We start from the raw sequence: 19,709 nt of genomic DNA on the forward strand, positions 1-19,709 counted from the left end.
CAAGCTGTTTTCTGAAGTAGGTAATCTCTTATGATGATTCTTGGCTAAGAGAAGTGAATAAAAGGAGTTGTTAACACAGTGACTGCAACTACTCTTGACTGATGTGGACTTCGCTCAGTAATTCATACTCCTTACATCATAGTACCACAAGGTGTTCTACTTAGAATCTTTACAGAGCACTTAAATGTTTCTACTCAAAAAAAAAAAAAAAAAAAAAAAAAAAAAAAAAAAAGGTTGGGCAAGCCATCTTTATGAGCACATGATAAAAGTGCCCTGTTATGGAAGCAGCAATGCTCTTATAGTGTGTCTTTTAAAAGAGAATGCAGGGAGCTAAGGGGGTGACAGTTATGCAAGACATCTGTTTGCATCAGCAAGGAGGAAAAAGGTAAATTTGTATAAAAGTACTGAAAATAGACAGGACAGCTGGAAAATCCTTAACAAAGTGCTAATGTATAATTAGGTCCGCATGAATAATAAAACTCTATTTACTTGATTTGTTTTTCATGCCTGAGAGAGATTTTTGAACTGATCATGGGCTCCCAAAATGTTTGTTGTTCATATTTATTTAACAACTACTTTCCACATTTGATAGTTTATTCAGAAATTTTATATTGTCAAAACATGTTTGCTCAGACAAGACACATGAGGCAGCTTTTATTCCTGGATTAGAAAGTCCTTCCAACTAATGTTCCTCTGTATTTCCTATTTCATCATTTACTTCTTGTAAATGTTTGTGCTAGAAATTAAGTCAGTTAAAAATCTCATCATAGAAAGCAGTAAGGTAAGAAATCCAAATAATAAATAGCTTTGTTTTACAATCTAAATTTATTCAGGTGTAACAGAATATCGGCCAAATCAATAAAGATAGGGTGAGCAAAATAAAGATAGGCATAGCAAACACATGAATAGTGTCCAGTGCAATGAATCACTCTATTTCCTGGAACTATAAACCAAGGTATTATTTCTACAAAATAAAAAATTTGCTTGAAAATAATTATTTGGAAGCACGCCAAAGAATCCAGAATCATGGCCCAAATTTTTCAAGTAGTAAAAAAATAAAAAGGAATTAAGGAATTTAGTTTTGCACCTTACCTTATGTTCTCCTACTTGAAATAGGCTTTCACTTTTGCACTAATTGCATGTTCTCAGATCTTCACTAAAAGAAAATAAAAAGTTATTTAACTGCACGTTATTAGGTTTTACAATTGAGGTCCTTCATGCATATTTATTAAATAATAGCGGTCGCTTCATGCATATTCATTAAATAATATTTAAAACAAACTTGTATTCTTTTTTCCACAAGGAAACTCTCTCTCATCCAGGGTAAGTCTGAAAAACAATTCCTTAGTAGAAAAGCTTTTTAAATAAGTTACTGACACTGTGTTGTAGTTTGCCTTGCATTGCACTCAGTTGCACCAACTGTTCGAGTGAGTCAGTAAACTGCTTTACTGAGATGATTTGGGTCACTCTGATCATTTTGCTAGTCCTGTTTATGGAATAGTGGTTGCCAAAGAGGCAGAACAACGTACCAAGTGAGAGGGCAGGAAAAACAACCTGGAGAAAGAAATAAAGGGGTTAATATTTATCAAATATTGTTATCAGGGAAAGCCTAACATGAAAACTTTTGGTTTTATTAGTATTATTTTTAATGGGCACAGTAGTTATGAAGATACTCCAATGAAAGCTGTAGTCCTAATAAAAGCTATTTTCATCCCACTTCATACTTATCACACTTCCTTATACTACTGTGTGGTAAAAACTTAGCAATAGAAATATTTTAGTGAACCTTCTCTATTTTTAGAGTGTATTTTTGTAATCTTCAGCATTAATTTCACCAGATCTAACTTGTAAGTTTCAGAGCCAACTATTTTGTCCATGCTCAAAGAGCAAAAGACAAGTGGCCTTCCGAAAAAGTAAAGCCTTGTTCTGTACCTTTTTTCCACATATTTACAGCTTTCTGAAAAATATCCATTAATAGTTTTAGCCTTGAGTCTGATACTCAGATGATAGGAATCTGCAGATAAAATTACGCGGGATGTATGCCAACAATGATTTCACTGAGCTATAGGTCTTTGTAATATAATAGGAACTTCAGCACTATATTTCTGATTAATTATTCTAAATACTTGTACTTTCCAGAAGAATAATAGGTTAAACATAAAAAGGCAGAAATACAGTTAGCTCATTAAAGGGAATGGAAAACATAACAAGAAATTCCAGCTTTATACAGGTAGAGGAATTAGCTTTTTGTAAATGAATGCAGATAGTTTTAATTAATTTCAAAGCTTATACTCTGTTCACCTTGCCAGCTTAGATTTAAGGGAAAGCTTTGAGAAATATTTATCTGGGCAGATGTCTCATTGAGATATTTGTGCAGAAATACATCCAAGAATTATGCAGTCTTTTAGAAATTAATGTTGTTTAGTTTGTTTTGTAATTAAGAACAACATAATTGAAAATACAATTGTTTGAATTATTAATAAGGCTCAAACTGTCTGTGTGCTATCTGTTATGAATAACTCTTCCATGTTGGGAATGAGAATAGCAAGAGTACCTAGGAAATTCCTGTAGCTCCACTGAGGGAAATGATCAAGCATCTAAGCTCACATCTACGATACCTTACTTATCCTTTATATATATATGTATATATACATATATATATATGTTAAAAGTATATTTTATGTTTGTTTGTTGAAACATTGGAATAGAACTCCTAGAACTCCATAGAACTCATTTTTTCTGCATAAAGGGCATACGGAATGCTTGTACCCCTCCTTGGTTGTACCTGTTTTTGTGTTGTTCATATGTGGATGACCGATTAATTTAGGAATTGAAGAACTACTAAATTAGGAACTACTAAGGAAGCTTTACTGTATAGGAGAAAATCTACTGTGAACCCTAGGGTTCCCTTACTCATCCTGTTGGCTAAAATTAAGTACATTTGGACAATATGTGCACAGCATCTATGGAAATATTTTTACAAGAGGAAGCTCGTTCGTCCAACACTCAAAGCAGTAGATGGTCAAATCTAGCCCCTCTGATGTGAAGGTCACCTGGAATGGTTACATCTGTAGGAAGGAGACCATTAAATGAAAGAGATCAGTAAGGCACCTTAAAGAAGGTGCATTAAGGAGATCAAAAGGCACCTTAAATCTGTGCCTTTTGTTTTTCAGTGGCTCACAAGTGTTGTGATTCATGGTAACAGTAAATACAGAGAGGCGAGTGGTATAAACTATGACCTTTATTCATAGTCAGGAGATTACTTCTCCTGTCTGTTCCCAAGGTTTTCTGTATGTACTTAATTTTTCAGAATGCAAAATTACTAATAGACACAGGTAATGTATAAAAAAAATATCTTATTATCATGTTGTTGTTTGCAGTGGAAAAAAGGTTGGCTCACAAATTTGTACATTAAACTAGGAGCAGCATTCTCAAATGCATCTGTGAAACTAAAATTTTAACTGCCGTATCCAAAATTATTTTGGCACTGGAGATATGTTTTTGGTATGTTGTTTTTGTTTATAAAACACATTAAGACAGAAGTATATTTGGTCTGTTGGTAAACGTAAAACCTGAAAGCCAAATCATCATTTAATTTGCCTTGTCCTGCCACCTTTCAAAATGATGAGCAACACAAATTTCACTGTTTTGAACCTCCAAATCTTTCCTGTTTATTCAAGCTAATCACAGTAGAAAGTTCAGACAGAAAAAAAAATGCATCTTTCACAGCAGTTGATAAATAAAGAAACAAAAAAAATTTATTCTAATTTAAAAGAAAAATAAATAAAATAAAACAGCAAAAAAGAGAAACAATATTCTTCCATTTTTTCTCACCCTTCATGATCCTGTATGTATATTAACCACCTATTAAAACTTCTCATGACCATAACCGACATACCTTGAACATCAGTGTCTCTGGAGAGTTATATTAAGTCATGCTTTATATGCCAAACTTAAGCAGCTCCCCCTTCAGGTTCAGTGGACAAAGAAGAGAGGTTCTTCTACAGGGTGATGCAAAAAGAGTCTAATTAAAATTATTCTGCATGTCTCTACAAAGGAGCATATCTCTCTCCACTGACTAAAGAAGGACTTCAGGGAGATTAACTAGCTTACTTGAAAGAACTGCCTCTCTGTCATTAAGTTAGGTATCTAAAGTACAGCAGTGGCTCCCCCTTCATTTTGTATTTTTGTTTGTGTACTAAAAGGGATTCTAGTGTACAATTCAGGCTTTCAAGGACTTCTCTCCTGTAAGTAATTATGAAGAAAGTAAAAAAGTAATGACATGATGAAATTGCACTATATTTTTTTAGAGAAATACTGGAAAGAAGCTGAAGATGATTGCCCCTCTGAAGTGTTCTCTCTCTTAATGTTCCACAAAGCCCATCTGAAGTTGAGCCAGCCAACACCGTATGAAATGATGGTCTGTGAACTCTGAGAGGACACTGTCACCTCAGCAACACACAGTGCACTTCCACTGGCCGTGGGCCAGCTATATTTGCGGCTTCAAGAAAATTATAGCCATAATAGTGGCACTTAGATGCAGAGTCTGTCTGCTTACCCCTAGGAAGACTCTGAATATGCTAGGTAACAGGCTGAAAGCTGTATTTGCTTTTGTGCTATGGGAGGAAATGAGTCCTACACAGCCGCAGCCAGCCATCAGGGACTGTCTCCAGAAGCAAAAAGTGAATAATGTGAAATGAAAGAGAAGAAAAATGAACTTCAACAGAGTGCAAGAGTTAAATTTAAGATCCAGTGAAGCTAATTAGGACACTAAAAGAACCACTATGATTGCATTTGCTTTCTCTTTCTCTGACATCCCCCCAGTAAAAAGCATGAAAATAAGCTCTTCTTTCCCAGCAATGTAATGTAATGAAAATGTAATATATCACCAAATATCATATAATGCATTTTACTGGAAAATTAGAAAAGCAATACTGTTCATTTATTCTAAGATTTAGAATGATCTTAATGAGATCCTTTCTTCACAGAAGCATACATGCCATTTAGAAAGGAAGAGCAACCTGATTTGAAATAATAATAAATATCCAGTTCTTAGGAGCTAAATGAGAAGAAATAACACAATATGCTGATCTATATAGTTGCCCTTCAAGAGGTTAATTCATTGTTTTTATTATTTAAAACAGCACTTTGCATACATTAGCTAATTCTCCCAGCCTCCCCTGTTTATAAATAGAGATGCCGAGGAAAATTGAATGAATGGTTTTCCAGAACCATTCCCCATCTAAAGAGTGGAAGTAGAATAAAATCTCAGGAGCTCTTTACTGTCAGTCTGCACTCAGTCCTCTGAGCATCTTGCAACACACATGCAACCAAAGTCAAAGCATTTAGAGAACTGTTGGTGTTGTCACAGACAAAAGGAGACATTTGCCTTCAGGTCAGACAGATTAAATTGATTGTGGGACGACTCCAAGAAGACCACAAGAGCTTGAGTCATCAGTACAACTTGAGTCACATGCTTTCTTCACAGGAATACCCTGGAAGGCAGGGAGCAGAGATAAAAAAAAATAAATAAATACTCTCTCCCTCACTGGCAAGATGGCATTGTCGCCACTTAGCAGAAGGCAGGATATTACAATTGTGTGGAAAAAGATACATCCTGGGTCAAAAAATAAGTAATATCTATGTGTAGGTCATTCAATCTGCTTTTTTAGTAAACAACTGAATGAAGTTGTATGAAAGGGAAAAAAAAAGTAAAAGAAAAGCCTCAAATATGTATTTCCACACTTACTCACATCTCACTTTTTTATTTTTTTTTTTCCTGAGAAGAATCTTTTGTAGGACACAAAGACAGGAATTTGTCTGATTAGCCTAAAATTATTGTCAAACTTATAGGGATCTAAGATTAATTTAGGCAACAATTTAAAGTTAATCAGGAGGATTTCTTCCATAGTAGAAGATTTCCATAGATTGTAGAAGATTTCCATAGATTTCTTCCATTTCTTTCTCATGGAAAGAGATGGCAAAGAACGATCTGCCATGCAAGTATACTTGTTTTAGACATGGTTTAAGGTGAAAAAATTTGTGCTTTTGAGGTATCTGTGTCTTTTTATTAGGAAGGTGCTGAAAGGAAAAGCTTTGACCAGATGCCTAAGTCTAGATAACTAAAGCTAGGCGAGATGAAAGGTTCCTGAAAATGGTTTAGATATTTGAGTATATATTCCACAATGAGAATTATTCAAACTATGGTCAAGGTCCATAACAGTATTATGCATAATTACATATGCTTTAGTAGTAGAGGTATTTCTATTGGTTAAAAGAAATATAGCAACTTCAGGGCAGAACCTGATAGACCTCTCTCCTGCATGCCCATGCTATAATATGCATTTTAAACTCACACTGCACACATGACAACTCATAATGTAAAGCTATTCCCAAACTTTCACATGATTAGTCTGAAAAGAGTTTGTTTAGGGATGGCATATTTTCCAGGACAGTGGAATAAAATGTGGGATAATAAGAAAGGAGAAGTTTATTTAGTAACACACATTCTTTCTAAATTAATTCTTCTCCCTTTTCCACATTCTTCATACCACAGATATGGATGGAAACAGGGCTAGAAACATCACTGTATCACAATGAAAACCTGCCTGGCTTTCTAATTTAGGCATTGTAACTTAAGCTGATCAAAAATATTCTATAATAGCATGCTTAAATCAGATTATGAATTAAACAGTAAAAAAAAAAAACTTTTTTTTTTTTTTAATTATTTGAGTGACGGTGAGAGAGTGAAAATGAGGCTATTAGGCTGATCAACCAAAACTTAAGACTTTCTATCTAGTGCTCACATTTCTAATTTTATTTAAGGAAAAGGTTACAAAGAGTATTTCTGAGAAAAAAAGAAAAAAACAACACACAGATACTATCTCCTTGATATGATGCTCATTTTAACACACAGAATGTCTGGGCTATCTATATGGTGGCCAAGCTGAAAAGAGAAAAAAATATCTTTAGTGTCTGTAAAGACATAATCAGGCTATAACATTTGTTAGAAGACAGCAAATTTATAAAATTAGTAAAAGAAGGAAAAAATGTAAGAATATTTTAAAAGCTGTAATCTACCTTTTGGGGGTTCTCTCAATCCTTTTTCTTCCATCCCCATAAGGGGGGATCTTTATTCTTCTGTCTATTTCCTTTCTGCAAGCCTGATTTAAAAACCTATTGCAATCTTTCCTCTGATCTCAGCATGCTTTGAATCAGCCCTTACTCTAATAGGCATAGACTAATTTGAGCGAGACATTTATATTATCTTCTTCCTGCTGCAGTCATGTGCAAAAGTTATACTTCACTCTTTTGATGGCTTCAGTTAATGAAGAATAGCCTCTGCTCATTTCAGTTCATGCCCAAACATACCAGCTGGACGTAATATTATGACTGATCTCTCAGTCTAAAGATGTCATAATAAAGACGACCTACAATTTTTGGAGAGAAAACACTGGACTTCTAGATTCCATATTATCTGTTCACTGTTCCATGGCTGAAAAAGTCAACAAACAAAAATATGTTCTCATTCTCTATCAAGAAGTCTCATAGGATACAAAGCAAACATCTGCAAGATAATTCAATCAACTTAACAACATTAACATCATCCAAATTTGTACTGTGTAGCCTTTTAAACTCCAGTCTGACACACTTTTACTGTCTGATAGTTAATCCTCTAATTTTGTGAGAAAAGTTTAAAAAATTCAAGCCAAGAGACAAAACTGAAAGTAAAGTGGAAAGCAGAAATAAAGGGAAGTGCAACAATTAGAGCTGCATGAATAGGAATTAGTAGTTTCACTGTCTACTAACATTAATATAAATTTCTCATTGCTTTGGGCAATCAGGCCCCAATGCCTGGAGCTTTCTCACAATAATTCAGATTTCCAAAAAATACTGAATGGGAAAGTAAAACTTCATGAACATGATGAAGAATAAAATAAATTCATCAATGTTGCTTGCATCTTACAACTAGCATGGATATCATTCTTGTTAGTACGTAGATGCAGATAATTAAATCTATGACTTTCTTCACAGACAATGGGTAAAATAACAACTACTCATGATGGTAGAAGTCAAAATAAAACAAAAATGATACAACTTTGAGAATGTTAAAATACATAGTTGGGCTCTTATTTTGACAAAAAAAAAGAAAAAAAAAAGTAAGAGGAACTGGGAAAGAGCTTGATAATGTCTGCTTGATATCAAAAGTGCTTGATGACACTCTAATGCAAAGGTTTAACTGAATTTGTATTGATAATTGCTGCAACAGTTGCTCCTACCAGTAGAACTAATCAATTCAAAACTAAAACAAAACCTACTATTTTAAAAATGGCTTGCTGCAAGATTTTGCACAAAGAAGTGTTTTGCAATTAGAAAACACATTTTTCCTACATAAACAATACAATCACAATACATTATAAAAGCAAGACACTGCTTTAAAGCTTATTACAAAGCATCTGAAAGACCTATTTACACTTCACCAGCCCTCACAACTTTGTATTAAAAAATCAAAGAAAATCAAGAGACAAATGCAGAAAATTGTGGATTACTGTACATGTGAGGTTAGGCAAAATGTTAAGAACATTTAATTTGAAATGTTAGAGCCTTCTATTCTGATGAGTTTTTATTAGCCATTAACATGTTTTGTCAAGAATTAATTATGATTGTTAAGCTAAAATACTTTTATGAAGAAAACACGAGGCATTTAGGTTAAGCAATTCCTTCAAGTCCCTTAAATGTCATGCATGATCATTCTGTAAAGCTTTGTCCTCAGTGGTCAATCAGTTATCTATTATCTTTCATGTTATGAGCCAAAGAACTAAAGAACACTAGTTCTAATGTATAGACTGAAGCATGGTATGGCAGCACTAAGTGGCACTATTTTAAGGAGACAGGTCTGCAGAACACCTGGGGACTTGCCAGCACAGGAGATGGACTTCCATGAATTCTTTACACTTGCCAAGCTTTGGAACATGAATAATGAACATTCCCAATAAAAAAAGTGTCATTTCCAAGTGACGCCAGTACTTTGAGCCACTAGAGTTATTCAGGATGAATGATGAACATGGGGACACACTTTATTTTTGAGGAAAGTTTGTCCCTTGTCTTCACATTCATATAATGAATTAGCTTAGATTAAATAAAATTCTGTTATTTAGATAAGATTTATAATATAAAAATATTAAAGGAGCTTTGAGAGAAAGCAGCTACAGTATATACTTCAGATTCTTTCCCCTTCCACATGCAATTAGCTCCTTGAATTTCAGATATTGTTTTACAGCCTTATTTTGTTCCCTTGAGCTCCAAGACCTAACACTAAGGGGCACCAGAGAACTGAACTGCATCTGTTCAAATCCATCAGGAACCAGCTGCTGCAACTAACACCATAAGTTACTCACTGAGCTAGGTGGAGAGGGAATGGGGCTTTGGGGGAAACATAACAGACGAAACAACAGTTCTGCATGACACATCCTCTGTTACAGAAAACTGCAACTGGAAGAGCAAGGATTCAAACATTTACATAATGCTGAATGTCTCTTCATTGTGGTTTATCGCTAGGTGCCGAAAATGAACTCTCACTCTATTTTTCCACACAAAAGTTGGGAAATGTGTGAAAATGTTTTATGTCATGAAAATGGATTTTTCAGAGAAGCCCAATTTATCTTAAAAATTCTAGCAGACTGACTGTATTTAGTTTGATCCTAGTCCAATGTAAACAGAGATGCACAGGCTTATGAATTCATTCTTATATTAAGTTTTGTATGAGGTCTGAATATCAGCATTTTTTCTTACCAATTCTAAAAATTCCACCATGAAGAAAAAGAACATTTCTAATTTCCCTGTGGGTGGCAAAAATGCCTATTACTTTCTCATTTTCCCAACAGGGCTACAGGAAAGCAATATCCAGAACAAATAAATAAATAAGTAAAGCCTGTTTGCCAGGTGAGGACTCCAAAACTGACTTCCTTCACCCTGTTTGACTGCCAAATAGAGAATAATTATCCCAGTGCCACATATCTTAATACAGCACATTCTGAAAATCTCAGATTTCCTGATATCAAAACCTGTTGCTTATTCCCCCCCCCCCCCCTTCTTTTTTGGCCTCTTTTTCTATTTTAGTCCCACCCTTCCACTGCAAAATGTATAAACAAACAAACAATTAAAATATAATATAATTAAATAAATGACACTACATGTTAGAGAATTTACATTGTTATGATTAAAAGCTCAGTCACGGTCATCTCCCAGAATGGAAAGCATTGCAAAAATGCAGATACACTACAGGGCCCAGTATGTCGAATCATTGGAATCAAAGCTCCAAGACCAAAATTAATAATGTAGCATTAGCAGATGGTGTGAGCTGATTGACTGAGAATTGCAAACAGCATTCTGATTGAGTACTGTAGAATTTTTTCTTATAATATTAGCACTTATTTCTGCATCTTTAAATAGCCTATCAAAATAAAATCTACAGATGACTTCTGCTCAGTGTAGAATTTGACTCATAGATCTTTTAAGGCCAGATGAGACCATTATGATAATGTACCTTGACCTCCAGCATAACACAGGGCATAGAACCTCTCAGCAATTTCTCCCTTGGGTTTGCATCTTCTGTTTGAGGTATACCATTTCCTTTTGAAAGATATACAGCCTTGTTTTATTGCTCAAAGTGATGGAAATTCCAGTACATTCCTTGGTAAACTCACCCCTCGGTTAATGACAGCTGCAGTCAGAAAAGGTACAAGCTTTCTCCTCCTCTGATACAATTTAGTTTCAGATTTAATCCCACAGAATCCTCAACTATCAGAAATGATATCAGTTTATAGACCATAACCATGTTTGTTAAGGAATAAAGCTTTCTTTAACTAAATAATGGGGTAAAGCTTGGTGGTACAGCGTGCACCTTCATTAAGGGCCATTACTAGTTCTAAATGGTCCTTCCTCCCAGGATGGAGAAAACCTCTGCAATAAGATTAGGCATGGTTTCTAAACCTTTCTCCAATCCAATGGAGAAATAAAAATATACACCTTGGTTGTGTTATGACTGGAAGTATACCTGATGTCTTGAGAATAAGACCTTGTAACTGACTCCAAGCTGGTAGAGGTCTTCATCTGATAATGTTCAACTTCTAGCTGGCAGTTTCTTTTGTCTTGTGAGGGATCCAAGTACGTCTATTGCTGTTACATTAAGATACATCAGCAAGCAAGATGAAGGCAATTTAGGAGCGACCAAACAGTATGTTTATTTAAGCAACAGATCCTGCCGGTATGGTACAGAAGGTAGTGGGATCTCTGCTGTGGGTCTGAGTGGAGATTATAAGTGATCTGGCTTTCATCAGCCTAGTAGGATAGCTAGCTGCTGTCTCTGTCTCTCTCTCCAGGCAGTGACATCTAAAAGGCAAAACACAAAGACTGGCAGCATTTACCTAGCTCAAGAGCACTGGACCAGGGTTTTGCACATTTTCTGTTGAGGGAACAGCTTGGGGCTTATGGACAATTTGCTTTCCAGCTCACTGACTGAAAGGCAGGCAACTGTTTTCAGGCATTTTACTATGGGGCCAAAACCTGCTGGGATCCAGGACCTGGAGTTTCACATGCCATTTGTGATTTGCTATGACAAGGACAGACACGGCAACAGAGCTCACCAGCCGCCACCCTTCTGCGGACATGGTGTTTTGGGGCCGCAAAGGGAAGGAGACCATGAAGGAAAGTGGGCTGGAGAGTGGTTCTTCGGTGAGGGAAAGCAGGGAGACGAGTGGAAAGACTTGCACCGAGGAGGCCCTTTGGAGGGGCCATGTGGTCCCCAGTGCCTCTCCCACCTCCTCCTCCTCCTCCTCCTCAGGCAGGAGGAGGCAGAGTTGCTGCTGCTGCCAATGCGCCAGGATAGAGAGATCTCGGCGCGGGAGGAGATGACGCAAAAGGCAGAGCTCCCCCCAAAAAAGTGTTTCTCCAGGACGAAGATGGCGGCAACTTAGCCCAGGGGCCCAAGATGCCTGTGGCCATCGGGGGCCCCCAGCCAGGCAGTTCCGCCCCGTGCGCCCGGGGACACCGCGCCCGGCGGCAGCAGCGGCGGCAGCCGCAGCCCATTGTCACCAGCAGCGGCGGCGGCCCCGGCAGCCTCCTCCTCCTCTTCCTCTTCCTCCTCCTCCTCTTCAGCATCCTCGGCAGCGCTCCGGGAGCCCTGCAGCAGCGTCTCTCCAGTTAGAGCGGAGGGGGGAGAGGAGAAAGAGGAGACGGAGACAGCGGTGCAGGCATCTGTGCCGCGGCTCGGGGCTGAGGACGAGGAGCAGCGGCGGCGGCAGGGAGGAAGAGGAGGCGAGCAGCCCTCCTGGAGCCGTCCGTCGGCAGCGGGGGACGCGGCATGCAGCTGTCCAGGGGCAGCGGGCTTTTCTCGGGAGGGAGATGGGGAGCTGCGATCTGACCATGCCCGGGTGAGAGGGGGAAAGGACCAGCCGCGCAGCCCCGCCACCGCCAACTATCACCACTACCACCACCATCTCCTCTCCCTCCTCCTCTCTCTGCGTTATTGCTCTTATCTTCTCCACGGCACTCCGCGTTGGATGGACTGGGGCTGCTTCGTGTGCTGAGACCACGGCAGAGCCGCCGGCGACAGCCAACGATATCTCAGAGGAAGAAGAAGAAGAAGAAAGAAGAGGGAGAAAGAGAGAGAGGGGGAGAGTGGAAGAGGGAGCGAGCGACGAGCGAGCGAGAGAAGGGAAGGGAAGGCAGGCAAGAAAATCCCCCCAATCTTTTAAGTCAATGCATATTGTGGTGACAGCGGCAAAGGAGCCCTCACGGTGGAGTCGGCCAGGGCTGTGCGTTCCCAAAATATGACCAGGGGTGCTTGGATGTGCAGTCGGCAGTACGATGACGGCTTAAAAATCTGCTTTGCACCCCGGGAGAACGAGAAACCCTTCACGGATTCAGAGAGGGCTCAGAAATGGCGACTGTCCCTGGCATCGCTCTTGTTTTTCACGGTCCTGCTCTCTGATCACTTGTGGTTCTGCGCCGAGGCCAAATTCACGGGGACCGGAGAGAAGGAGCAGCCGCCGCCCGACAAACCGGAGCCCGCCGAGCCCGAGCTGCTGGCGGCCATGGGGGAGCCGGCGCCCCCCGCGCCCCGGCTCCTCGCCCCCCCCTCGCCCTCCCTCCCGCCCTCCCCCAGCAGCGGCGGCAGCGGCCACGCCAACGGCACCGAGCCCCGGCACGGCAAGGTTGCTTTCCTGGGGAACTCCACCGCCGGGCCCCCCGAGACTTGCCCCCCCCCGAGCTCCTCGTCCGGGCAGTGCTTCAGCGTGGGGGACGCGGAGGCGGTGTGCCGGCGGCGGGGGGGGCCGGGGCGGCCGCGGGGCGCGGGGCAGAGCCCGGCGCCCGGCTGGGACCTGACGGATTTTTACCTTTCCTTTTGTAATTCCTACACACTTTGGGAGTTGTTCGCCGGGTTGTCCAATCCGGACACTTTGAACTGCAGTCTGGATGTGGTGCTGAGGGGGGGAGGCTCCTGCAGCCAGTGCGTCCAGGCTTACCAGCGCTACGACCAGCACGCTCAGGAGAAATACGAAGAGTTTGAGGTTATGCTCCAGAAATATTTACAGTCGGATGAGTACTCGGTGAAATCGTGTCCTGAGGATTGTAAGGTAGGAGCCCCTGCTGTGTTTCCTGTCCCTGGCCGGCGGGCTTGGCGTGCCATCCGCGCCTGTTGTGCCTGCCGCGCTCCGTGTTTTGGCTGCTCCGGGCTGCGCGCCTGGCGCCGGGCTGCGGGTGCTGCGCGCATCGGCGGGGAGCCCCCGGGCGAGCGCTGCCGGGAGGGAGGCAGGCGGAGGGGGAAGGTCACCGAAAAAAAAAAAAAAAAAGAAAAAAGAAAAAAAGTGAGCCTTGGCTCTCTGGGAGTGCAGAGCTGGATTTCCCCTTCCTTATGAATATGCGATTGGCTCCGGCTCGGCTGCCGGCTTCCAGCGGGCTGGGATGCGGCTTGACGGCGGGCAGCGACGGGGGCTGCATGCCAATGAGCGGGGCCGGGACGGCGCTGCACTACCCGCGGGCCCCGGGGCCGGGGCCGGCGATGGGACCGGGGCCGGCGATGGGACCGGGGCCAGGCTGGCGAGGGGCGCGGAGGGGCCGGGGGTCGGCCGCGGGGACGTCGGGGCTCCGCGGCTGTGCCCGCAGGAGGGGGAGCAGGCCGGCGGCTGCGGGAGCGGGACCCCGGCTCCGGGTGCTCGGCCAAAACGTGTGGAGCTGGAGGACGAGGGTGGATGGAAGCGGGCAGTGCGGTGGATCTTGGCTGGGAAGTGGTGGTGACGGCGTTCGCTTGGTCTTGGCGGTTGTCTTTGGTGCCACCGGTGACCGTTCGGAGAGATCCAAAGAGGTTTTGGTTTTCCTTTGCTAGAAGGCAGGGTCCCACTTTGGGTCTTTGTAGTTGTTGTCTTGTCTTCTTTTGCACAAGATTAGTTGGCCTAGCTCTCAAGACAGGAAAGGGCAGAAAAGACAGCGCTCTTTGGCACCTAAAATAACTAATTGCATCCTTCTTTGCGTATTTACTGAGGGCCAGGCCAGGTGAATGGTTTCTGCCCTGAACTGGATTAACTTGACTACTGTAGCACTACATTAACCAATCTGAACCAAATCCGGCTTTAGCAGTGGAACACAACAGTGCATACAAATCACCACGCTGAACAGAAGGCCTAGCAGTATTTCAGTGCTTTGTAACTTCAGCAGGGCCTTCTGAAATCATTTCATGGTAACAGCACATCCGTAAAGCATCCCATTCCCCAGTAAGTTACTGTACTTTACACATACCTTTGCCTGAAAAAAAAAAAAATCCTCATCCCTCCAGAAACTGAAACATCCTGTTATCTCATTGGATAAAGTGGGAAAGTTATCTTTTTTTTTTTTTTTTTTTTTTTTTTTCTTGTTAAACCTGACAAAAGTGGTTTCACCAGTAATTTTGACTCCACTGTTTCTAGGGTATAAATTGTGCACGGTCACACTCATCACAAGTATTTTATGCACTCAGTTGCAGATAATGTAAATATTTTTTATTTCCAGAGTGAATCACATAAGTAAAAAGCATAAATTGGATAAATAAAAAGCGTGTCAAATATAAATAGGTGTCTACTGCTGTGAGGGCATCTTTGCCATTTTGGTAACTCCTTAACCTAGAAATTGACCTACTGATCTGTGCTGCCAAATGATCAACATATATGGGCTTAAATTGATTTTGTTTTTTTTTTGGTATTGCTTCAGTTTGACTGAACTTTACCACAAAGTGTGCATTTGGTGTACAATATATGAAGATGCAAAAGGATTTGAAAATACACACAATAGCAAATGTACATTATGCTATTAATTCCTCTTCAGGGACTGAATAAGGAGAATTAATTTTCTAATGACGGGGAAGAAGTTGCTGAAATTAAAATGGTTGCATGAACTATATAAACAAACTAAGCAAATGCAACGCCAGTGCCAGTTCTTCAGTTCTGAATGGCAGACCGGTCAAGTGACTGTCTTGCACATTGTTTTGAGAATTTGGCCAACCAGTCTGTGTTAAAAATGAGATATTTTCCAACAGGAAAAAAATAAATAAATAAATGCGTGTTTATATGTATATGTGAGTTTACGAAAAGCACACGGGTGCAACTCAGTGGTTTGTACTCTCGTGGGAGAAGGTGCCGGGCGGCGCAGGCAGGGGCGCTGGGCGCGGCGGGGGGCGCGCTCGGTGCGCGGGGCTGCGCGGTGCCGGCTGCGCCTCCCGGTGAGGCTGCTGTCCGAGGTGCTGCACGGGCAGCGCATCTTGTCGGAGCCCGGCACGCTGCGGAGGAGCCGGTCTCTGTTCCACGTGCTCCCTGGCTTTTGGCGCTTCTGGGTCCCACGGAGGCTTTTGGTTCGCTCTGGTGGGTGGCGAAGCTGAGCGTTGCAGAGGTCCAGCGGTGTGATAGCCACGGGTATTATTGATGTGCTCGTGCGTGATCTGCTCTGAAGGGTGTGCAGGTGAAACCAGAAACTTGTGCTGCATAGCTTGTGTGCAGTAGAACGGGAATTGCAATGTTTTGCTGGACTTTTTGGTGTTTTATACATATTACACTTATCACACTCCATCAGGAAATAGCTCCTTTTTGTGTACCTAAATACTGTTCTTTTGAGCATCGGACATCTAGATCCTTTCTAGCTTAAGAACTAGCATTTAACGTATGACTAGAAAATAACGACATATATCTATGTGTTTTAGGTACACACCATTTGATTGGTTTGTGTGGTGAGCTGCTTTTTATTTTCTATTAAAATTCAAAAAATACTGTTTTTACTCCATTATCATATATGTAACCGCTGGCTGAGTACAATAAAAGGCTTGTTAAATAATCTATGTATATTTAAGAGATCGTTAGTATTCTGGGAGGGATGCTTTATTCACAGAAGAACAGAGCTTTTCATCCCATTGACTAGTTATAGCTGGTGACAAAATCAGTAATATTTACACTGGATATCAGTCAACGTGAAACTTGTAATTGGGTATTACTTCCCCCTTCCCCATCTCCCCCCACCTTCAACACCATCAGTTCTCAAAGTAGAGTCCAGCAAGTTACGCCATTTAAGAAAGTGGTCTTGTTTATAGAAAACAGTGCATATGAAAATACTTTGATGTATTGTGCCTAAGGCTTCAAGTCTATATTTTCATTCTTTTACCTGAAACCAGAAGAAAAAAACTTTACTTTTAAAATAATCTGTGTTCCACTACGTCTTCTACTCTCTGAAGAATATTTTAAATAAAGCATTTTGATTGCAGACATTTATTTGCAGTCAGGAGTTATTTGGGTTATCAGTTCATATTTAGCTATTTTATATGGTGAGTTTTGTGTTTTATTTTAATATATAGGTATACTTACTCATTTAAAAATGCCTTTCTATAACCAAAGTCTTGCTATTAAATTCCTTATTGAGGTGCATTGGGTTTTTTGAAAATATTACAGAAAATGCTGAGAATTTTATATTTTAGAATATTTTGAAAATCAGTATTTTTGATAGTATCAATGAACACCCATATGCATTTTATATTGTTAGGATGTCAGTAGATTTTGTATGTTGTTTACAAGTTCTGGATATCAGTGTTATCTCACAGTAAATCCATCCATTTATTCTGTACAAATATTACTGAAGTCTGATGTCTTTATATATTTTTTCTTGTCTTGATAATCACACATCAATAATGACAAAACAATAAATATAAGATAGATATATGAAAGTATTACATATCCAACCAGGTGACATAAATAACTTGCTTCAGCTTTATTGAATCACTAACATAATGAATTAATGGAGAATCTGAATCTACATATCTGTCTTCCTGCTTTAAATTTATTTATTTATTTTTAAGCTTATAAAATGTTGCTTTTGCACATTTAAAAGCAATGGTTATGTTTACAGAAATTGTTCTTGGCAATATCTATTGCCATAGTACAGGTTTCCAGAATATCATTTTTATTTGCAATATGATACAGGACTATATTCAAATAATTAATAAAGAACTGTATTGACTTGATGTTGGAAGACACGGTTCCTCATAATGTCTTGTCAGCTATCTATCAGGGGAAATGATCAAGTTCTTATTCTTAAAACAGTAGGCAATCACTGTCTGGAATAAAAGAAAATTCAGGCTACTTCTGATTAACAAGTGGGTCAAATAACTAAGTAGGACATATAAATGTACAGGGTTTCACTTTATTTATTTATTTATTTAGAGATAGAACTTATGTCTTCGTGCAAAGTATCTGAGGCCAAGGCTTTATTTTCAGAAGTGTTTATTAATATTGATAGTATTTGAACAAAATATCAGTTCTAATTTTCTGACACAGCTTTATTTAATTCAGTGAAAGTTGAGAGTGTTTAAAATGTGGCCTACCTTAGCGCCAGTTAAAATATTGCAAGATTTACTTAAGGTAAGTACATTGTAGTTCAAATAACATAAAAGAACATTGATATCCTACTAGAATATCAAAAGAGAAAAATAAAATATATACCAACTTTTTTTTATATCAGCATTGCTAAAAAGTAAACATTTGTTCACGTCCTAAGTGTTCACCATATATGCACAACATTTTTTTTTCCCCTGTAGGAATTAAGTATCATTTAACAACTTCTAATTTGAGGTTTTGATATTGGTATCAGAAATATGGTAGAAAATAGCTGAGTTTAAATACTACTCAGTTGACAAGCACACATATCGGTAAAGGGTTTCATCATTAAACACAGACTGTACAGTTGTTATCAGATTTTTTTTTTTGATCAGAGAGCTGTATTCAACTCCTTTTATTTGAGTAAGAGGATGACTGAAAGTAATTTAAAACAATTACAATCACATTTGTTCTTATTTATCTGGAAATATCAAAGCCTATATGAATCATGACTTTTCCAAGAACTTTTTCCTAAACAGCATATGTAGTCTAATTAGATTTTGATTTAAATTCTCAGTTAAGCTGGCAGAAAAGAGCAGATGAGAAATATGAAACCAAAAGCTCAAGTGATAAAAGAACCCTTCTGTTACAAAAGGTCACACAGACCAGCATCTGCCTCTAAGTTAGACATTTCAATTACACATCTTAATCACACAATATTTATATTGTATTCAAGAGTGATACCTAAGCTAATTAGAAGAAACTCTTACAAATTAAATCTTCAGAAATCTGCATTGAAGGCCAGTGTTTAATATGAATTGGAAACAATAGACATTAATTACTGAACTGATGCCTTCTTAAAATGTCCTGATATTTAAATATTTATTTTAAAGCTCTTTTTAAAAACAAATATGCTTTACTAAAAAGCCATGATACTTAAATGCATATATTTTTTAAAGTTTTGCTTAAAATGCTGTGAAGCTAATGTGACTATATAAATTGATGTTCGCACATGTTCTTTGTTTAGTTGAATTAAAAAAATAATTATTTTTCAGATAATTTAAGATAAAGATGTGGGTGAATTTGATGTGTCTGCTCTTATAATAGTGCTCTTGTAATATAAGGAGCAACACTTACTAAGTATTAATGGACATTGTACATTAGTACATGTATTAGACATTTTTATTTTGGCCTAAAATCCTGATTCAGCAATCTGCTTATGAATGTCACTGAAGACTATGCACATGCTTATAGTCATTCAATTGCTTAAATGGTTTGTTTGATTGGGATCTTCACTTAACAAATTTTCCAATGTGTTCTTTCCAGAAGAGAGTTCATCCCACCTAAATTTAGCACTTCAGAAGTTGGCATCTACTTAATCATCCAGATATTCATCTCATTCATAAAGCCAATGGGTACCTCATCCCTTCTTTAGGGAAGAAAAAAAGTGCAGATGACTGGCACAGACTAGTTGAAGTGGATTCTATACTAATTCAGCAGCCATCACTTAACGCTTCAGGGTGTTAGAGACACATGGCTAGAGATGTCATGGCTCTGTCCTTGATTTTAGTTTGTTCCTTGGTTCTCTGCATCAAGTTGTACAGCTCACATGTACTTTGCAGAGAATGCAGCAGTCTTGCTTCTTCATTTCATGTTCTTCTAGGAAAAGTAATCAAAATGCAAATTACAGTTCTATCAGTTTTCCTGCCTAAAAATCATTTTGTCTATACTTAGTAATTTATTACTTCAGTCTTGCATTAGGATCCATAATATATTTAGATCTACGAATTGCCTAAAAGGGAGAAAAAGTAACTTAGAAACCAA

At 39.4% G+C, this 19,709-nt stretch overlaps 1 protein-coding gene across 1 annotated transcript in view; it reads left to right on the top strand.

Moving 5' to 3' along the window:
• Positions 1–10,190: 10,190 nt before the first annotated feature.
• The window catches only part of NALF1 (NALCN channel auxiliary factor 1), a 523,611-nt gene continuing 514,092 nt past the window's right edge, over positions 10,191–19,709 (top strand). The window contains exon 1 of the mRNA XM_066990531.1: positions 10,191–13,637. Coding sequence (XP_066846632.1) covers positions 12,831–13,637 — 807 coding nt within the window. The 5' untranslated portion in view covers positions 10,191–12,830. The remainder of the gene's footprint in view (positions 13,638–19,709) is intronic.

This window comes from Anser cygnoides, chromosome 1 (genome assembly GCF_040182565.1).
Source record: "Anser cygnoides isolate HZ-2024a breed goose chromosome 1, Taihu_goose_T2T_genome, whole genome shotgun sequence".
NCBI lineage: Eukaryota > Metazoa > Chordata > Aves > Anseriformes > Anatidae > Anser > Anser cygnoides.